Source organism: Primulina eburnea, chromosome 14 (genome assembly GCF_022965805.1).
Source record: "Primulina eburnea isolate SZY01 chromosome 14, ASM2296580v1, whole genome shotgun sequence".
NCBI classification, from domain to species: Eukaryota; Viridiplantae; Streptophyta; class Magnoliopsida; order Lamiales; family Gesneriaceae; genus Primulina; species Primulina eburnea.
Genome location: NC_133114.1, coordinates 2,492,137 through 2,508,642, shown reverse-complemented (window position 1 = coordinate 2,508,642; position 16,506 = coordinate 2,492,137). Strand labels below are relative to the sequence as shown.

Sequence of the window (16,506 nt, the reverse complement as noted above, 5' to 3'; positions counted from 1 at the left end):
TATCATGAACAATCCGTTGCGATTGTGTGGTTAGATTATGAGGAGCGGTCTTTAAAATCCTATAGATACGACTTGACGGAATTCCAATCAACGACGTAAAATAATTAATTTATTTTCTCAAAGCATGATGAACAAGTAAAAAAATCTGATAAATATAATATAAATTAGAAACTTTGTGTAACTCTATGTTTTTGGGTATATTCAATAATGTAACAACGCCACGTACTCAGATCAGAAAAATAGTAAAAAAGGAAAATTGTAATTAAAAAAGGATATTTAGCTATTTTTTAATAACATTAGGGAGTAAAAACTTAAGAAGAATGACAGGTGGGGAGTGAAAAATAAATTAATTTTATCTAGAGACTGAATGTAAAGATGAGTTAGTCCACGAGGATTTATATTCAACTTTCCTCTAAAAAATACATATAATGGTGGAAAAAAAAAAGATCAAGTCCAAGCTTAAACTCAAGCCCAAGAGTGGGATAGGAAAAAATCTATAACTATAAATTTTCAATTTTCTTAATAATTTAAATAATGCAAGTACAAATATTTGTAGCAATTTTAAACATTCCAACTAGGATACAAGTGAGTCAAGTTATTTATGAGTGATTTCTGCGAGGTTGGTCAAACTCGAATCGTACTTGATTTTACTGAACTCGAGTAAATCGATTTTATTGAACTCGAATCGAGTTCGAGTTGAAATGCATTTATAATCCATATAAGAGTGAGTTTCATGTGAGACCGTCTTACGGATTTTGATATATTAGACGGGTCAACCCTACCTATATTTACAATAAAAAAAATAATACTCTTAGCATAAAAAGTAGTACTTTTTCATGGATGACCCAAATAAAAGATCCGTCTCACAAATATGACCCGTAAAACCGTCTAACACAAGTTTTTGATTGCATATAAATACAAACAAGAATAAGATATTGAGTTCGATACAAATTTTAAGATGACTTCCGATCTTAATTCACGATGGATCATATTTGTTGAGATATAACTAAACATATTTGATCTACCATATAAAATGCAAAATAATTTCTCGAAATTTCAATGCATTATCTTCCTCAGCATTCTGGAAAAGATGATTTGTATAAAAAAATGAGGCGAATGATCCTCGTCACCACGCCAGCTCATTAGCAAAACGACCATGAAGAATGGGACAAACCAGCAGCCCCTCCACCCTGTATATTTATATTCAAGGCGACACGCGGCGGCTCATCACCGAGAAGAATACCTTGGAATCCCGTTTCTTGACCAGCTGGTGCAAGTAAAGTGATTGCCTTTCTTTATATATATAATATATGAACTACACTTAAAGTTATGCTTCACTGATTGAGTTTCCCACCAAGAAATCTGCTCGACATTTGCAGAATACTCCGCCGGTGAGCCATCGGTTAGCATCGTTTTCGGAGCACCGCAATGGACGGAGAGAGTTTGCACCAGGGCAACGGCAATAATGTCTCTGCCCCGCAACATACGTCGGGCGGCCGTTCCCGGTCAAGGGGGCCCGACTTTTTCTTGATTACGTGTCGGGGCTTCGGCGTGATTACTGCGCTGGCTGCTTGTTTCTGCATCGCTATGAACGTCATCTCCGCCGTTCAGTCCTTTAGGAACGGAAACGATGTGGGTTTAAGAATTTTCTTGGTTTTCCGCTGAATTTGGGCATGCTTAATTCCTTCTTTTGTTTTTGTTTTTGTTTTTTGCGCTCAGATATTTGATGGGATTTTCCGGTGTTACGCGGTGATTATTGCTATAATTGTGGTAATTGCGGAGACAGAGTGGGAATACTTTCTAAGGTTCTCCAAGGTCTGCTCCATTTACTCATCTTTATTTACTGTGTTTTTTAAACTAGAGACAGGGCAGTAGAATCTGGAATATAATCCCTAGTGTAAAATATTATTAGTTCAAGAAATTTGAGTATAAATTCGGGCATGAAATCATCTAGGCATTTTGAGTAAAGTGTTCCCTGCAATTACATCTGTTATTTATGAATCAAAGGGTATCCCAGTTCAGTTTTTTATTTGCTTCCAGTGAATTTGTGTACACAACTGTCCATGGATGATGTAAGTTATCTTAAAAAAAACTTAACTATGCTCTCGAAAATGCTCAACAGCTTTCCCCTAAGCTTGTGTTTCTGTCACAGTGTATATAGCCTTTTGATAAGCTTTTCCCAAGAAAATTTAAAGATGGTCGGGTACGAAGGACGAATCCACAAGTTTGAGGGGGCAAAGGTTGCAGTTTTAGAGATTTTACTTGTAAAACTCCGGCCTCTATTGTATCTGTCCCTGGCGGATTCAATTTCAAAACCAAGAAATAAATATAATTTTCTTCAAATAGGTCATCAGTGATAAAACATTTTCATTTTTTGGGATTGAAAATCCGGATGCTTCTGAAAAATTGAAACAAAGATTAATCTGATGTGATGGGATTAAAAATTTAAAAACTGTATCTGTAAAGACTTTGTCTTGCCAAACTCTTACCATGTTTAAAGATTTAAATGTTATTTGTGAGATTGATATCCATGTATGTAATGCGATAACTGGGTAAATTTATTAAATTCTCATCATAATGTTGCAGGTTCTTCAGTATTGGGTTGGCAGAGGAATGCTGCAGATCTTGTAAGTCTATATCTTATGATTACAAACTCGAGCAACGCCATTTTATTGATCGTTTTTTTATGTTAGTATGTGTATCATTGCTGATAGTTAGCTATGTTTATTGTATGTGGATTATCATCTTTGTTTGGGTAGGTAAACTAAAAAATATTATAAATAAAAGATTATACATTTATTCTGGACATAACCAGACAAATACACCAAATAACAGTCTAAATAACTACATCTCCTAGAAAGTGTCCTGGGAAAATAATGCATACATATATCTTAAACACGAATCTTAATTTTTTTCAAATAGAGAATCTATACTAGTGAGTGTTTTCAAAAAGTGTCCTGGGAAAATAATGCATGCATATTTCTAGAAGCATGAATCTTAATTTTTTCAAAGAGCCAATCTATGCTAGTGACAGTGTTGCCTTCGAAGTCCGTTCTGTCATTTGCTAGACTCTGCAAGACATCAATAGATTATCATCGTGCTCAATATAGATAGTTAAGGGAGTGTTCGTATTCACTAAAAAAAGTGACTATAAATTTTTTGCCCATAAATTTGTGAGTGAAAAATCCATAATACTTTTTTTAGAGGTTTGTGAATGAAAAATCCATAATCATTTTTGTAGAGGTTGCAAACACTACTTAAATAACATTGGTTATATATTAAATGTGTATGGGTGCGAACCATTAGACAAAGCTATTTCTTGTTTTGTAATTTGTAGACACAAATAGCAGGCTGTCGCATGTTGAGCATGCTGCATAGTAATAGTCAAAACACAGCTTTGTGTGGGATATTTTGATATTTAAAATTTCAAATCGAATAAAAGGTAAAATTTTCTGATGAGAGAAGTTGTAGTTGGAAAGAAATTAAAGCAAATAGAAACCGGAAAATAAAGAAGGTGAGCTGATAAGAACAGGGAATATTTTAGGAAAAGGCGAAAAGGCCTCACCTAGAGATCGCTAAGGTGGTCTTCATTTCATAAACAGTTATGGATATATAACGTGTGATGCTAGATTGCTGTTACTGCATATATTGGATAACGGGTCAGATGAAATATGACTGCATCTATTTATTTGTTTAGAGACCCTGTAAGTATAAATAACAGCGTCTTTACACGTATAGTGTCGTTAACAATATTTCCTTTATCTCGGCCAATTCCAGTGTTGCAGTAATGACCAGAGCGTATCCTGAGCATATGCGGAACCATCAAGAACTTTTTCTTCTCCAGAGCATAGCAGCCTACTTGCTCCTTGGATGTGGCGTTATTTATATTATAGCCGTAAGTTCAAGAAATCATGTACCTACTATTTGATATGGTATTAGGCTCATTGCATCGGTTGTGTGTGCATCAATTCAGAGCACAACTGACTTTTTACATTCCGTTTTTGTGTTAGGGGATATTTTGCCTGGGTATGCTCAAACGCTCTCACAAAAGAAACCATATGTCACGAGACCAAGCGATAAAAGATCTCGAGGTAATCCCTTGAGTTGCCTTACTAGATTTAGCTGTTAAGATACTTGCTTGAATGACAAGTATATAGTATTCTCATTTTTTAGTCATCTCTTTCAGCATTTAACTGTTATTAGGATCCAAGTTTTGAAAAGAACCAAGGGTCTATAGTTGGTCGAAATCAGACTTCATTGCTTTGAAATATTTGATGATTCCCAACCCTTCAATTCAATTTGTTGTTTATTTTTTTACGCTTCCTACTTTGGATTGGATCTTCTTGTATCTGTTCCATGTTTAAAGAATCACATAATAAATATGATGCAATGACAATGACAGCACCTCCAGCGTCGTAGAGAAGAGCTTGAGGCATTATTACTCGAAGAACAAGCATGAAAAACGAGACCGCCATGAGTGTGAAACGTTGAGCTATGTAAATCGTGTCATCCCGATATGTTTTGACAGTTAAAATAATTCGTTGCGAGATTGCATTCTGTTTGTATAGTTTCTTGAAATTTTAGCTTTGGTTTGGTTTGTGGTTATCTCTGTTCAGGAACAACTCCAGTTGTATTCTTGTGATATGTATGTTTGGTATTTCTTGGAGTGACTCGTTGGTTTTTGTGTGTTGGAAGATCTATAAGCACAATGAAATATCAGGTTCTGATTTGAGAAATAAACGAATATTCATATGCAAATTAGATAATGAGTCAATTGCTATCTCGAAAAAAGAATTATTTATGGGCTCATTTTCAGTTTGAACCAGAGCTGGATTTTATTCAGTTGAAAATAAATAAACGATGGTTTGGTTAACTTCCAGTTTTGAAGAAAATAATTTAATTTAACCTTTCAAATATATTCATATCTATTTTATAGGAATTTAAAATATTTTCATAAAATTCAATGTATTTTGTATATGAAGAAAAAAATACAAAATTTTGTGCCTAAAAATGTAAAATGTACCCATTAAAATATTTTTGTCAATACCATTTTAGAAAGTTGAGTAGGTTGTTCGTGAGAGATGAGTCAGCCCTACTGATAATCATAATAAAAAGTAATACTCTTAACATAAATTTGATAATAGTTTTGGTAGATCAATTTAAAATATTAAAATATTGAGTGAGTCTCATGTGAGACCGTCTCACGGATTTTAATCTGTGAGACGGGTCAACCCTACCCATATTCACAATAAAAAGTAATACTCTTATCATAAAAAGTAGTACTTTTTCATGGATGACCCAAATAGGAGATACGTCTCACAAATATGACCCGTGAGACCGTCTCACACAAGTTTTTGCCTAAAATATTTTATAGTTTAAAATTTTAGTTCGGATAGAGTCGTATTCCTGGCTCCGCCATTCACAAGACAAGATATACATTTCTAATTAATAAGTCGTAATTTCTTTTGACATTTCATAAATTTATGGCAAAATTTTATTGGTGGTTATATAAGATTTTTTCCTATTAGATACAGCTTTCCCCATATATTTGTTTAATTAGTGACTACATATCTTGAATTTAATCATAATCGATGTTTGTTTTTGAAAAATAATATAAATAAGCTCATATCATATCTATGGAGTGAAGCATTCTGGATTTCTCGATCTTCCAATAAATGAACACAATTATTTAATGACAATAACTTGTGTGAGACGGTCCCACGGGTCGTATTTGTGAGACGGATCTCTTATTTGGGTTATCCATGAAAAAATATTACTTTTTATGCTAAGAGTATTACTTTTTATTGTGAATATGAGTAAGGTTAACCCGTCTCACGGATGGTCTCATATGAGACTCACTCTTATTTAATTGTGTTGTCGGCAAGCCCATATCTGTTGAAGGGGACATGAAGATTTCATATGCGTATTTCTTCACTATTTTATTATTAGTTAAAAATTGAGGAATTAAAAACCAATACGATACCCGTATAACCGACCCGACCCGTATATTACCCAAGCTCATTCACATAAATAATGAGATCATTATTGATACAATTAAGCCAGAGTAACAGACAAAATCATACAGAGTTTGGGCTGTTCTCTAATCTTCTAGGATAAGGATATAGAATAAATTCAAAATTTATAACATGCCGATGTTAAGGCCAATCAATACAAATCATACCTCAAATCTAGTGTTTCATAGACTTTTGTCACTAAGAGTTCTGCTCCTACAAAATATCTAGATCCTTTCAACTCTATAAATATCAAGTATCGTTTATGGTTTTAGACATTGACTCATTACTATCATTAGCACTACTCTTATCAAATACTTAAGTTTTGTCTCAGTATTGACTTAAATATCAGAGGATAGGAGTGATCATCGATCAGTTTGGTCTGGTTTTGCTCTACCACGAGTATGTTTTTCGGTTTTGAAAATATCTGGTCTGAAAACCAAACTATTTTATCACCGTTTGGTTTGGTTTTTTCGTAATACAGTCCGGTTAATGATTTAAAGGTCCAATTTATGACCAATGTATGACCAATGTATATCTATATAAATATACAGATTGAATTGTGAATTTACTCTATTGTCCTTATCTTTATTATTATCTATTAATTACTATTATTTATTTACTAATTACTAAACTTTTAAATTCAATCCTTATTATTAATTATTAATTACAATTATGCATTTACTCTTTTGTCCTTATCCTTATTATTTATTTACTAATTAATAAACTTTTAATCCTTATCTTTGTTATTTATTTACTAATTACTAAACTTTTAAATTCAATAGCCGAGATTAAAATTTGTTTTGTGAAAAAACCTTACAAATAATCTATATCTATCTATACTAATCTATACTAATATAAATATATGAATGTGACCTTCATTTAATAATAATCATTAATATATATTTTTTTAAATCAATTTTCAATATATGATGCTAAATACATATTACTAAATGATATATTATCTATTATTAATCTATTAAGTATATGACTTTCATTTGTTAGCTTACTATTATATTATTTTTTTATTTTACAATTTGTCATATTAATGGTGTTATTTAATTCATTTTTTTTCTTAGTTTAATAAGATCATTAATAGTGTATTTAACTCAATCAAACTAATTATTATTTTAATTTACTTTAAATTTAATTTTAGTTACTTAAATTTATACATTGCCATCAAATAATAACAGGAAGACAAAGGGAAATGATTCGGATTGAATAAAAATAAATTATTTATAAATATTAATCTCATACAAAATTTCTTTCTCCCATTTAGAATAAAAATATTTTCAGACTCTTTAAGTGTCAATAAAGATATGTGATTGAGAGAAATATTTGTCTTTAAGTGATTTCAAACATTGTTTTTAAGTTATTTAGTCAATTTTTTTTTATAAATGCTGCTAAATAAATATTACTAAATAATATGCTCCATTTGATCATTTTGTGTTCTTGCAATGAGAGGAGTTTTTTTTTACCCTAGCGTTAACATGTTTGATTGTTATATGTCTTTTGTATTGATCATGTAATTGTGTTTGCATTGTTTATGTGATTTGTTTGTTTGCACAAAGAAAAGAGAAAACAAAATCAAATATCCATCAAAAACGGTTATTTTTCAATTTTTTATTGTTGAGATATTTTGTTAATTTTTAAACACATAATGCATGTTTTCTGTTTGCTTAGATTACTTAGTTTGAAGTGACTTAGAAAATATTAAAAAGATTGAAATATTTATTCGTTTTTACCTTATGTCTCATAATATCAAGAGAAAACATTTTTTATTTATTGGGGCAAATGTATTTTCAAACTTCTGTCTATAAATCAATATTTAAATTTTTTACGACATTATTATATTCTCTAATCAATTTTTTTTACTTAAATTGATAGAAGGCATTTTAATTTGAGTTTTTATGTTCTTGCTTATATTATTTTTGTAATATTATTTATCATGAAAATAATAGGTGAACTACAAAATTTGGTAGGTCTAAGAGTCCTCTGGTGAACGACAAATATGGATAAATTATTAAAATATATAATATCCAGTCGATTTTTGACATGCGATTTTGCTCTAATTCAATGATTATGCATGATTATAAATTTTAATTATATCACAAGTTAACGCATGCTTTGTTGTTGCTAGATATATTTAGTCAATAGTCTAATATGTTTATATGGTTTAAGAAAAATTGTGTGACTTTGTATTATATTATTACGGCTACTTTTCTAAATGGTTTTATTATGATTTCAAGGCACCATTTTTCATGTGTTTTTTAAAGAAGTGAAATGAATATCTATAAAACGATGACATTAATAAGGCTTCTTCTCTTTATTTGAAAAAAATATTGGAAAATTTATACAAATTGTGAATAATATGAGTTAATATTTAATTTGAGAGTGATTTATGGTTTTTATTGCTCGTATATACTTCAATTTTTTTGTTATTGTACGAAATAAATTATTTTTAACCTTTGAGTTATAAATTTTTTTCTCGAGGTTGTTTGTGTTATGATTTTTTTATTCGTTTTGGTTAGTATTGTTGGCGGTAATTGATTTTTCTGATATTATATCATGTGTCTTGTTGTTTATATAAAAATAAATATGAGAGTACATCAATCAAAGCCACGTATTTTGAGTCTTATGTTCTACGAAGTGAATAGTAAATGATTTCTATGAATTATATAATTTCTTGGTTTTTCATACATATAATCTACGAAATGCGTCAAATTTTGAACAAAAAAGTTTTGACAAACATAGTTGATGAAAAAAAAAGACATGTTAAATAAAAAAATAATGTTGTGTATTACTATATTGGGTGCGATAATTGTCCCTGCTTGGTAGAGCGGTCGAACCGTGGTGCTTGAGCTGCTGTGCGGTTTAAAAGATTTGAGTTGCACAATTACTACTAGCTATAGCTTTTGGTAAAACGACAAGCGATCGGTCTTACAATTGGTATCAGAGGCAAGGTCACGGGTTCGATTCCCATTGATTGCAAGGAGTGCAATTATTGGGAGGAAGATTGTTGGATGCAATATTTGTCCCTGCTTGCTTAAGCGGCCGAACTATGGTGCTTGAGCTGCTGCGCGATTTAAAAGATTTGAGTTGCACCATTACTACTAGCTATAGCTTTTGGTAAAGCGGCAAGCGTTCGGTCCTACATACTATGTCCTAATTTCTGTATGATATAATTCAAGCACATTTTTTTATAGATATTTGAAATTAGGTCTAATTAAGTAACATGAAACATATACATATATATTAAATCATATTTAAAGCAAAATGTTAAGATCAAGAATGATTCAGATTTAAATTTCAACGAAACATAATGAAGAAGGAATTGAAGAATTGTATGTGTACGTTAAGTGTTATATAATGATTATGTTGCTACTTCATGGTTGTGCGACATATGAATGTCATATAAAATGTCAATATTTCTCAATAAAATAGTTTTTTTCAAAAAGAAAAAAATTATTCATTTAGAAAAACAAATACATGAAAAACAAATTGTGCATAATTCTCATTCTATTTATAATGGTATGAGAACAATTCTAAAACTTTGTTGACACAATATAACAGATCAATTATGTGCATTTTATTGAGACATTGAGTCAGTTTCACTTTATTTTCTCCAATATTATCTCGATATATTTCAAGGTGATACGAGATTGTTTTTGTCTCTTTTTTTAGTCAAAGTGTCTAACTAGCTAATTTATAACATATATGATGGTAGCATAGAAAAATCCTCGTCAAATAAATTCACTTAACAAAATATTGAAATTCAAATAAAATTCTACAATATTTCATCAAATTAATTTTGACTATCATAAAATGGTCATCAAATCTAAATGGTTATATTATTAGATGAGATATTGAATAAGACAAATACTTTGACATATATTTGAATGATATCTCATATGCATATCTTAATAACATTATTCGTATATCTTCTCAAGCTTTTTAAAATACAATAATTAATTTTGTATATCGTTCCACAAGATATAAAATATTATAAAACAAAATATAAACTCGATAGAAGAAAATTTGTTTTGTTTCAATGAATAATATAATATTATGTTCTAAACGCAACAAATGAGATTGAAACTATATCATCATCATGACATGATGCTCGCAATCATTATTTCAAAGCTTCCAAAAAATGACGATCAAGATGACTTCCTTGAATTGTGTCAAATTAAATGAGGACACAATTCTAAGATATAGCCATTTGAAAAAATTCAAGTATTTTTCTCACACTGATTGAGAAATAGTTGTTAAAAATTTATTAACCTTACAGCTATATGTTGATAATATGATACTAAATATATAAAAATGATATCACAAATATCACAATATTTGAAGAAGGTGCAACACCATTCATTGGTTATGTTGTTGAAGAATATATAGGTTATAAATACTTTTAGTCACAAGTGAAAACTTATCACGAGTAAAAGCATTTTTTCTTAGGAGTTATAGTTGATTATTGTCAAAAGCTGAAAAATCATTTAACAACAAAAAAATAGTCGGAAAAATAAGATTATCAAATAAAAACAATATAGAAAATCGAAAAAATGTCGTGATAAAGAAGCAAACTACGAGCATGTCAGATCCCGGATAAGGATTGTAAATAACATAATAGATGTTAAAGACGATCAGATACTTGTTGAGCATATCAAATTAATTATATTTATGTTATAACAAACTACGACAAAGAGCTGTTGAGTTGTCAAAATCAATCAAGAAGCATATTGGAAAGTGTGTCAAGTGGATAAGATACTTTCTCTGATTTATATACCGTCTATGGTCATGATTTTTTTTATTTTTTATGGGTTAGTTTGTTTCAGTTGATAAATGTTAATAACCATGTTTTAATTCATTTAAATATTATTAAAATTTCGTACATATATTTTCAGTAGTTTAGTTTTTTACGTGCAACACACGTGCATTTTTCTAGTGATTTATAAAAGGAGGAAAGTAATTTATTTAAAACTCAAATGTATGGCCTATAATTCATAAAAATCTAATATTTAATTATATATGGTTGGTCGGTTCGGTTTATTCGGTAATTTGGAGAACCAAAACCGTAAACCGAATAAGATAATTTATAAATTTTAAAACCATAGCCGACCAGAACACCGATAAACCAAACCATTTAAGCCAAATTTTTTGGTCCGACCTATTTTTTCGGTTTTAAGCAAATTATGCCCACCATTATCGGAGTGGTATATATCAGAACATCTCTGGCGCATCCGAGATAAAATTTCATCCAACCCGTACTGAACCAGTTTAAAATATTATTTGGCTAACCAGACCGAGCTTAAGGTAAAAAAAATTTGTATCATAATTGGCGTCGTCTGAGAGAAATTGAAGAAAACAGAGATAAGATGATCAGAGGAAGAGGAAGTTGAGGAAGAGTCCGTGGGTAGAACAATGAAACAATGGCCAGGAGACTCAAAATACTGAAAAATCATCGCCTCCTCCTCATTCGGGTTTCAATATCGTGGAACTCGCTCAACTAATCATAGCCACCATAAAGCAGAAATTGGCTCAAATACATGAGAATAATCCACCTCCATTGCCTTCCCCGAAATCAAAATAAGTATACCAAAGAGTTGAGAAGATTGTTGTAACGCCCCAGATTTGATGATTGTCTTCACTGTATCAAGACGAGTCTTTCCAGCGTGCTTATGTCCTCACTCACACGCACCCTGGGAAACTTCCCAGGAGGTCACCCATCCCAAAATTGCCCCAAGTCAAGCACGCTTCACTTTGGAGTTCTTATGTGATGAGCTACCGAAAAGAAGATGCACCTTCTTGATATGAGTAGTACATATCAAATCTTTTAAGCCCTCTTCCACTGTACAGTCCATTACATTGAACAGTCTCGGAATCTCTCTCCTTCTGGTGTAAGAACGGTTCATTCATGTTCCCTCCACCTAGAAGCTTGCCAGGAGCCGCTCATTGTCCGCGCCACCTCATGGCATCGGCGATCACCCCCCGCCCTCTTCGGCCCCGGGCCTCACATGCCCACCAGCTTCCGCTTGGTTCGTCCCCGAACCACACCGTACTTGGAGAGGTCGGCGCTGATACCACTTGTAACCCCCCAGATTCGACGACTGTCCTCACTGTATCAAGACAAGTCTTTCCAGCGTGCTTATGTCCTCACTCACACGCACTATGGGAAACTTCCCAGGAGGTCACCCATCCCAAAATTGCCTCAAGTCAAGCACGCTTAACTTTAGATTTCTTATGTGATGAGCTACCGAAAAGAAGACGCACCTTCGTGATATGAGTAGTACCAATCAAATCTTTTAAGCTCTCTTCAACTGTACAATCCATTACATTGAACAGTCTTAGAATCCCTCTCATTCTCATGTGGGTCGGATCATTCATGTTCCCTCCACCTAGAAGCCTGCCAGGAGCCGCTCATTGTCCGTGCCACCTCATGGCACCGGCGATCACCCCCCGCCCTCTTCGGTCCCGGGCCTCACATGCCCACCAGCTTCTGCTTGGTTCGTCCCCGAACCACACCGTACTTGGAGAGGTCGGCTCTGATACCACTTGTAACGCCTCATGTTTGACGACTGTCCTCACTGTATCAAGACGAGTCTTTCCAGCGTGCTTATGTTCTCACTCACACGCACCCTGAGAAACTTACCAGGAGGTCACCCATCCCAAAATTGCCCCAAGTCAATCACACTTAACTTTGGAGTTCTTATGTGATGAGCTACCGAAAAGAAGATGCACCTTCTTGATATGAGTAGTACATATCAAATCTTTTAAGCCCTCTTCAACTGTACAGTCCATTACATTGAACAGTCTCGGAATCCCTCTCTTTCCAGTGTAAGAACGGTTCATTCATGTTCCCTCCACCTAGAAGCCTGTCAGGAGCCGCTCATTGTCTGTGCCACCTCATAAGGCACCGCACAAGTATTTATACTTGTGCAAATTTAATCTTGTCCATTTATTTATGTTAAGCGAATTTGTGTTACAAACTTTGATTTTCCACTGCATGTTGTCTTAGATGTTGTAACATATGGCACAACATTTAATTCTGATAAAACACAAATTCTCTGTTTTTATTGATGTTTATAGAGCAGATTGATGTTCTGTCAAGGTTTGTTGCCCGGTCAGCCGACCAGAGTCTCCCATTCTTCAAAGTTCTTCGAAAATCTTTGAAATTCGAATGGAATGCAGAAAGTGAGCAGGATTTTCAAGAGTTAAAATCCTATCCAGGTGGATTTCCCTTCCTCAATAAGCCTAATCGAGGATAAGAGTTATTGGTATACCTAGCAGTCACTACACAAGCCGCAAGCTCGGTCTTAGTCAGAAGATGCGGCTCAGTTCATCAGCTCATTTACTTTGTCAGTTATGCCCTAAAAAGAGCCGAGCTTAGCTACACAATAGCTTTAGTCGGCACATTTAAAAAATTGAGGTCATATTTCTTGTCTCATCCCATCACGGTACTCACTAATAGCACTTTTGGGAAGAATTATCTCACATCTGGATGCTTCTGGGAGACTCGTCACATGGGCAACCGAGCTTAGTAAGTATATATTAAGTTTTAACCTCAAGTTGCCATTAAATCCCATATATTGGATGATTTCTTGGAAGAAACAATTCAGATAGAAGAAAAAAACAGTGGAAGATCTTTGTTGACAACTCTTCTTGTCCAACCGGCAGTGGAATTGGTATCTTCATGATCTTACTCAGAGGAGAAGAGACAAGTTGCCATGCCCCAAAACCATGGCGTTTATGTTAACATTTGACATTATTTCACAATCGCACAATCACAAAACAAAAAGCCTAGTAATAATCAAATAACAGTCTATTTCATAAAATAGATAATCGTCTAAAAAACGATGAAAAAAAAGGCAGAAGCATACAACTATAATCAAAGATAACATAAAAATAAAATGAGTGAGTCTCATGTGAGACCGTCTCACGGATCATAATCTGTGAGACGGGTCAACAATACTCATATTCACAATAAAAAGTAATACTCTTAGCATAAAAATAATACTTTTTTATGGGTGACCCAAATAAGAGATCCGTCTCACAAATAATACCCGTGAGACCATCTCACATAAATTTTTTCCAAATAAAATATCTTTCTTCATCGAAAAGCTACAGCATTATCCCCATAATTGCTCTTGTTCCTCATCTTCAACTTATTCTACTCTTAAATATGTGTGGAATTATAAGGGATAAGTATTTTGTGAAATATTTAGGAGACCGATCGAATACGAAATAAAAAATATACATATATCTTTAAATATATGCAGGATGCTTAATCATAGAGTACAAAGTCTTTTAAGTATTATAAAAAATGGTATCATCATAACAAAACTTAATCTCAAATCAAGTAACATTTATCAAGTAGTACTGAAAATTCATCTCATGTCTCATGGTGTTACTGATCAGTCTCATATATGTGATCTTCTAAGAGGTGAGACCATATATCAGTTATTCTCACCCACCATATCAGGCTCATATCATGGTTACTCTTATCCACTATGTAAGGGACACAGTTCGGAAAATTCCTTTATCATTTCAAATCAAATAATAACAATGCTCGGAACCTTATATCATACCTCCAATAGACAAATACATATATTAATCAACCAAACATCTCAATCATACCATAACCAAGCAACAGTTTGATATTAAAATTTTTCAATAGTTCAATATATCATATTTCATCAATGGTTCAACATTATCGTATATCATCAACATTTCAACATTTATATTCAATCAACAGTTTGCAATAATGGTTGAAAAGAGGATAGGTCGTATCATGATCAATCGATTTAAATCATAAATATCGAGTTTTAAAGCGTAATCCCACTTACTGTAAATTATTTGTAGCATGAAGAAGTTGGTTGCTGGTTGTGAAGCAGATAGAACATAAATAAGTGTGTGTGCAATGCTTCTGGCCGCTAGGTGCTCAAGATAAGGACAAAGTCTCGCTGCTGGTTGGTTGCTCTAAAAAGCCTATTATAACTGTAGCCAGCTGGTGCTTGAGAATTTGACAGAATCTCACCGCTCAAGTGGGATACAACCATTGTTACGACATCTCTCCCTTATATGATTAAAATTAGGGACTAATATCAGTAAAACATATAAAGTGTATAAATCTTGGTGTTAGGTGTTAGCACTGTAAAGATTCAACTGAAAATGAGGCAGAACTCCAAATTTGTGACCATGATATGATGGTATACAACTGCTGTTACGGACTCGTCCGCTTATATGATTACCAATTAGGGACTGATATCGCTTCACCGTTAAAGGAAGATGAATCGAAGTGCTATATGTTTATGGTGTCAAGATTATGTTTCATGGAATATGTTTATGTTTAAGCCATGATATGTTATGCTATGAACCATGAAAATGACCATGTTTAAAAACCATCTATACATTATTATATATACTCGAAAGGCCCTTACTTGCTGAGTATTTTCTCAAACACTTACCTCTTACTCCTCTCCGACATAAAAGGAATGAAGAACTCAAAGAGGAAAAGCATACCTAGTTTTAAGATCGGTGAAAAGAAGAAACTTAAAATAGTCGTCGTTATTTGATTTTCGATGTTGTTATGTTGATAGATTTTAGTTTCCGCTGATATATTTAGCTTGTGTTTTGTATTTTTGGACATGAGCACAAACTTCGTTATGAAATAATATATTGGTTTAGTTAAATTTTGTACTACGAGACTTGTTGTTTTTAAAATTTTATTTGAAAGCAACATTGTGTCTCAAATCCGTGGCGTGATAGTCATCTCAAAAAGTACTAACCTTAAGGAGCTTTCTCATAAATACCGTCAATTTTATTGTTTTCTTTTAATTTTGTTTATATTTTTATCATTCTGCTAGCGGATTTATTTTCTTCTAGTTTGATTATTTTGCTCGAGTCGATAGTACCCTTTATGATAAATCCCGAGCACCTCAGCAGCTAATAAGCCCAACATAGCTTGTCAAATACAAAAGTTTGACCATCTCGACAATCCATGAATATGCCCGATTGATTGCACAATAAATTTTATATTTTACTCGAATAAATACCCTGCAAAACTTAGCAAAATCTCAACTCTTTTCCTTTTTTCCCGGTAGATACTCTACTCGGATCACAAGTTCAACATTAGCTATAATTTTAATCTCTTACATCTTGCACGGATTACAAGTTCAATATTTGGCTAAATTTTACAACTTACTCAGGTGTATACCCTGCATGAGTTAAAGTCCAAAACTTGAGCAAAATTTTAAGATTTGACATTTTGTTCGGTGAATACCCTGCACGGGTTACAAATCCAAAACTTAGTGAAATTTTAACTTTATACATTTTACTCAGTGAATATCCTACTCAGGTTATAATTTTTATACTTACCAAAAATTTTAAATTTTAACATCCTACCTGAGCAGACACCTTGCTCGAATTATAATTCAACACGATGAAATTTTAAACATTTCATATCTTGCTCAAGTAGACGCCTCTCGGATTATTG

General features: G+C 32.8%; 1 protein-coding gene across 1 annotated transcript; it reads left to right on the top strand.

Moving 5' to 3' along the window:
- Window positions 1-1,205: 1,205 nt before the first annotated feature.
- LOC140813000 (uncharacterized) lies at window positions 1,206-4,690 on the top strand. Its single transcript, XM_073171402.1, has 6 exons — window positions 1,206-1,632; window positions 1,720-1,815; window positions 2,587-2,627; window positions 3,778-3,895; window positions 4,011-4,091; window positions 4,403-4,690. Exons 1-6 carry the CDS (start codon window positions 1,429-1,431, stop codon window positions 4,457-4,459), a joined length of 597 nt encoding a protein of 198 aa, XP_073027503.1. The 5' UTR covers window positions 1,206-1,428; the 3' UTR covers window positions 4,460-4,690.
- The last annotated feature ends 11,816 nt before the right edge of the window (window positions 4,691-16,506 follow it).